This window comes from Hipposideros armiger, unplaced genomic scaffold (genome assembly GCF_001890085.2).
Source record: "Hipposideros armiger isolate ML-2016 unplaced genomic scaffold, ASM189008v1 scaffold_242, whole genome shotgun sequence".
NCBI classification, from domain to species: domain Eukaryota; kingdom Metazoa; phylum Chordata; class Mammalia; order Chiroptera; family Hipposideridae; genus Hipposideros; species Hipposideros armiger.
This window is the reverse complement of record NW_017731592.1, coordinates 625,141-631,140: the sequence shown is the minus strand read 5'-3', so window position 1 is coordinate 631,140 and position 6,000 is coordinate 625,141. Positions and strand designations below refer to the sequence as shown.

The 6,000-nt window shown below is 38.9% G+C and overlaps 1 protein-coding gene across 1 annotated transcript in view; it reads left to right on the top strand.

The window, feature by feature from the left end:
• The window catches only part of TRRAP (transformation/transcription domain associated protein), a 127,403-nt gene that overhangs the window by 28,310 nt on the left and 93,093 nt on the right, over positions 1-6,000 (top strand). The window contains 6 exon segments of the mRNA XM_019655561.1: positions 1-179; positions 270-367; positions 817-1,011; positions 1,467-1,658; positions 3,576-3,741; positions 5,385-5,641. The exon segment at positions 1-179 is cut by the window's left edge and continues 4 nt beyond it. Coding sequence (XP_019511106.1) covers positions 1-179; positions 270-367; positions 817-1,011; positions 1,467-1,658; positions 3,576-3,741; positions 5,385-5,641 — 1,087 coding nt within the window.

Below are 6,000 nucleotides of genomic sequence, written 5' to 3'. Positions count from 1 at the left end.
CCCCACACCCGCCACCCCTGTGACCCCAGCCCCTGTGCCTCCCTTTGAGAAACAAGGAGAAAAGGACAAGGAGGACAAGCAGACATTCCAAGTCACAGATTGTCGAAGTTTGGTAAAAACCTTGGTCTGTGGTGTCAAGACAATCACGTGGGGCATAACGTCATGTAAAGCACCTGGTGGTAATTCTGCTCTTAAATTCTTTAGAAAAAGGATGTTTTTCACAGAGTGGGTTTTATTCGCATTAACTTATTATGCTCTCTCTTTTCTAGAAGCTCAGTTCATTCCCAACAAGCAGTTACAGCCCAAAGAAACTCAGATTTACATAAAACTCGTGAAATATGCAATGCAGGCTTTAGATATTTATCAGGTAAGAAGTACCCCCAAATCATCTCTTAGAGTTAGAGTTGACACTGTTGGAACAGGTCTTGAGAGATCAGTTATTTTTGGATGGTCTGCTGTACTTGTATACCCAGGTTGCTTTTGTTCTGTAGCACAGCATTGCATTTATGGTGAGAATTCTTATTTATGTCTCATCGTTTGTATTTTAGCGGGAAGGTGGTCTAAATGGAATGCAATAGTAACTAGATTTAAGTTTGCTAAATTTGTTCCTTTTTGGAACACCTAATGTGTGTTTTTTTTTTTTTAAATTACTTTCTAAAATTAAGCTAAGAATAGAGAATTTAAAAGATTTCAGGGGGGTATTTATTGTCTAATTCAAGTGCTCTGTTTTAAGTATGTAACTGATCTGATTAGGTAATGGAATGTATTCAGGCATGTTCAGTTTTAATGCTCATGGGTTGATTTTTCCTATGCTAGGTCCAGATAGCTGGAAATGGACAAACATACATTCGAGTAGCAAACTGCCAGACTGTTAGAATGAAGGAAGAGAAGGAGGTATTGGAACACTTTGCTGGTGTATTCACAATGATGAATCCCCTAACATTTAAAGAAATCTTTCAAACTACAGTCCCTTATATGGTGGAAAGAATCTCGAAAAATTATGCTCTTCAGGTATAAAGCTCCTTTCTTATATCCTTTCAACATTAACTATAAAATTCTGTGTTGATTGAATTCTTGGTGTTCCATTTATTTTGAGGATTTTGTAAGTGTGCGTAAAGATGTGCTTGTAGAGCAAAATTTAGAGAAATATTAGGCCACAATATTAAAATTATTTTTTCCAAAAGATCAAGATGCTTTGTACCAGTTCCTCTTATTAGTAGAAATTAAATACGTGTTAGATGTAGGCTCTTGGTATTTCATGGTAAGGATAAAATACCAGATTAAGTACTTAAATTGAACTGCTCCACTCAAGGCTCAGTAAACCTATTTCATTTTTTTCCTTTGGTGGATAATTAATTTCTTGGAATGTCTGACACAGGTTTCATTTTTGGGAAGTTCATTACTTTCTCTTAAAGCTGCTTGGGGGAAGGGATTATTGTTGTCACATTCTTTTCTTGTTTTGACAGATTGTTGCCAACTCCTTCTTGGCAAATCCTACTACCTCTGCTCTGTTTGCTACAATCCTAGTGGAATATCTCCTTGACCGCCTGCCAGAAATGGGCTCTAACCTGGAGCTCTCGAACCTGTACCTCAAGCTGTTTAAGTTGGTCTTTGGCTCAGTTTCCCTGTTTGCAGCTGAAAATGAACAGATGCTAAAGGTAAAGCTTGTTCACACCCAAGTAACTCTTTGTTTCAGGGTTTGTGGTTGTTGAATTATTGTTTTCACTTTTGAACCAAAATTGGAATGGCTCTTTTTATATTTGTAGAGTGTTCTTTGAATTAATAAAATATTTGCAATAAATAAGAGCCAAGTGTAAAAAACATTTCATGTATTTCTAAGCAGAGCTTAATTTATTTGGTGATTTAAAATGAAAACTTCAGAACTCTTATGGTAGGCAGTGGGTTGTTATTAGTATTCCCACCACTAATTTTCTTCATTAAAATTCAATTTCTTTTTTGGGGTTAACAGTAAAATTAGGGACACATCGTCCTTATTTTAAAAATTGAGTGATACAAAAGACTATATAAAAGGAAAAAAAATGTCTTCAGTTACCTCTCAAATCCAGTGAGATACGTCAGCCATTTTCCACTTCAACTTTGTTTCTTCTGTGTGTTCTTATTCTCTGTGACAATACATATACATTCCATTTCAGGACTATTATTTATTTTTTCCCCATTTAAATCAAGCATCTAACTACTATGTGTTCCTTAATTAAGATCATCTTGAAGAAATGTGTCTCCAATGTTTTTATAGATGACTAATCCTATATAATTTGATCTCATCAGTTACTTGATTCTAGAAATTGGCTAAAAACCTACTCACAGTTACATCACTCATTAAAAGCCGCAGATGGCAGAACAAAAACCTTAGAAGCATTCACTTCCACTTGTGGCAAATATTTAATTCCTATAGAAAGTTAAATATTATCACCAGTTGAGTTTGAATAGAGATGTTTCACATAGGGGAAATTTTGAAGATGTAAACAAGATCCCAAGATCCTTTTTTTTTTTTCTAGAGTAAAAGTGCAAATGGTGATAAAAATAATTGCAGTCTGTGCTTTTAAGTGGTGGTTTCCTCAGTTTTTTTCAGTTATATAGTGATCAGTTATTAAATCTAACATTACTTATGTTGTTAATATGAAAGGAAAATACTCGATTTGTTAAAAATAAAACGTATTTAATTGTAATCTGTGTCCACATAACTTGGTGTCTTCAAATAATTTGTGCCAACATTAGATACATCTCTATAAAGAACAACAACAGCAACAAAAACTTAATGGTAAGATGTTCAAGAAAAAGACTCAAAGAAGAAATTCATAGGACTTTTTGTCAAGAGCAAATGTATATAGTTGATTTATTCTGTAACATAAATACATCATGCCATATACAATAACAGGTTTGAAACTGTATCAGTGACTATACCAACAGTTTAAATACACCTGCAAAAAAAAGTCATATTAAACTTAAACCTGTCACATGTCAGAGAACCAGGATTTGAAGTACAAGATAAAAAGCTAATCTGGTTTAAATGTTAATTAAAGTTATTATAAGCTAAGAAAGTGCTTTTTTATTAAAGAAATACCCATTTTTCAATCAGCTCTTTCAAAACCTTATAATCTTAAATTTTGCATTGCATATATCATATTTGATTGATAGTGAAGTTTAATCCCTGAGGTTACCTTTTGCATTTAAATTAGGAAACAGGCTTCTTTCATCTTATTTGATTATTTAGTCTTATAAAGGAGTGACCGTACATATTCACAAGAACTGCAGAGCTGAGAGGCCTTCTAGTATCTGCTTTAAAGTGCCATCTTTTCAACATATGTAACCACATAGTAATATTGGAATCTATTAAATGCTTCCATCACAGCCAAACTGGTGGAAACCAACCACATGTTAAGAGGAATTAATTGGACTTAGATAAGAGTTGGAAAGTTCTTACTGTGTTTTTCCTTTTGGAATAAATCTATCAGTTACCTTCCTTTCCTGCCTGGCTGCAGTGAACATTTAGCGAGGCTCTCGGGGTGTGGACCCTCACTAGCGCCTGTTAACCTGCTTTTTCTTCCCCCTTGCAGCCCCACCTGCACAAGATTGTGAACAGCTCAATGGAACTCGCACAGACTGCCAAAGAGCCCTACAACTACTTCCTGCTGCTTCGGGCCCTGTTCCGCTCCATTGGGGGAGGGAGCCATGATCTCCTGTATCAGGAATTTTTGCCTCTGCTTCCAAACCTCCTGCAAGGTCAGAGCACTGATTTTGGCTGCCTTAAAAGGCCTTGTGTGCGTGCCTGGGTCTGACTACACTTGATTGTTGGGGTTCATACTCTGCGCCCAGTGAAGGTCATGGTGAGGGGATATATATGCATGTCCCTCCACAGAGACAGAGGGAGAGGTGCCCACCCCCGTCCTCATGTCCCACTGTCTTTAAAGGCAGTAGGACTTTGAAGGAAGGTCCCTGCTCAGGGCTGGGCTCTGCCTCCCTACTCAGATTGAATGGGAGTCAGAAGGTTTTAGTTACACCAGTTAGGACTTGGCTGCATTTTTATAGCATTTGGTAAGCAAGTCTAGAAATAAAGTTGTTTTGAGTAGTTTTGTAAGATCAGGAATCCCTAGATTTGAAAGAATTAGAACCAGCAGGGAAGATGCACGTTATAAAGCTGATTTACAAGTTTTTGTTTTTGTTCAGTTGCTAATTTACACAATGAGAATCCTGTAATTCCTGCATAATTAGCAGTGCTTTCAAGATAACAGATCTTTAGTCCATTGGAAGGTTATGGGTGTGAACTGATTAGAAACACTGTTCTAGGAGTTTTTTTGTTTGTTTGGGTAAGGGTGAGCTCTTGGCATCTTGGCAAGGGATTGAATCTTCTCCTGTATTTTCTTTGCAAAATTTTTAAAGAGAAACCATTTACGACATAGTATACCCAGGTGGCAACTGGGAAATAATTGAATGTATTAAATGTAACATGGTCATGAGTCCACCAGGCAAGGTGCTTCAGGTGGCCCATAATTAGGCTCCATTGCCCGTGTTTCACCCCATCTCCAGTCATTCCTCAGCTTGAGCCCTCTGTTCCAATCAGCCTGATTTCCTCCTGTATGTTCTCTGCTGTCCCCAAGCTCATCTCTCCCGCCTAGTTTTGTTCAAGCGGGTCCCCTCTGGTCACTTAGCTGTTCCCTCTCCACACCCTCCTCCTGCTGTGCGGTGCCTTCCCTGATGACAGCTCTTTTCTGAGCTCGCTTCATCCTGCACTGCCTGGGATACATCTTGCGTTGGGTCTGCTGTCACTTGACTTGCTCTTTTTGGCTCGTCTGTGAGCTCTGTGAGTGAGGCCTGATCTGACTCGTCTTGGTTAGGAAGGAACTCAATAAATACCCGTCCCCTCATGAAGAGTTGAGGTTGACTTGATAAGAAGGAGGCTGCTCTCTATTTATAAACAACAGAAGTGGATTTTTAGAAAAGTGTTTATTTTAGAGCATAGACATCAACTGGTCTACAGGAAGCATGAAAAAAGACGTACAGTTGTAAGCCTTAAACTTGAGAGGAACACATCTATCAGAAGTCAGTGTCTTTAGATGGGGCTTATTAATAGTATAACATGATTTTTAAAAGATTGATGTATACTATTTTTATTATAAGGATATAATATTATAACTTAATTTATAATAATTAGGTGTAGCCTGCTGTTGTCACTATGAATATGGCAGATGAGGAATTGTGGATGCAGTTATAGAATAGATTCAGCTAATGCAGGGTTACAAGGCACAGAAAGTCTTCCTGTTACTACGTTGATGTCTATAATAAAAGGTTTACCAGTATATTGTACTGTTCACTTTGGCCTGTGTCTGGGAGGTAACGTCCCTCTCTGCTGCCTCACACCCTGTTAGGGCTGAACATGTTGCAGAGCGGCCTGCACAAGCAGCATATGAAGGACCTTTTCGTCGAGCTGTGTCTCACAGTGCCAGTGCGGCTGAGTTCTCTCTTGCCCTATCTGCCCATGTTAATGGATCCCCTGGTGTCTGCCCTCAATGGCTCTCAGACGTTGGTCAGCCAAGGCCTGAGGACTCTGGAGTTGTGTGTGGACAACCTGCAGCCCGATTTCCTCTACGACCACATTCAGCCGGTGCGCGCAGAGCTCATGCAGGTAAGTCTGATTCTCATAAGCGCCACCAAGAGGGCATTAGGTGCTCCCATGTCTAGTTTTTACTGAGGATTTTAGGCTAGTGGTTTCCAGAAGTGACAAGCACTCCATGCTCATTGGTGAGCCCTCTGCTGGATGAATGGTGTAGCTTTTACCTTACTCTGTGCATTTTCTGACTTATGAAAACTGTTAGGCACGGCCGGAGAAAACAGTTGCGGGAGACCAAAATTGGTCTATTAGAATTTATTTGGCATGTTTGAGCTGCGGAGGTCAGGCTAGAAAAGACCATAACCTCCCCGAGCAAAAAGGGGTATGGAGTTTTATAGGGGAAGGTACACCAGGCTGTTCCCCTTTCAGTAGTA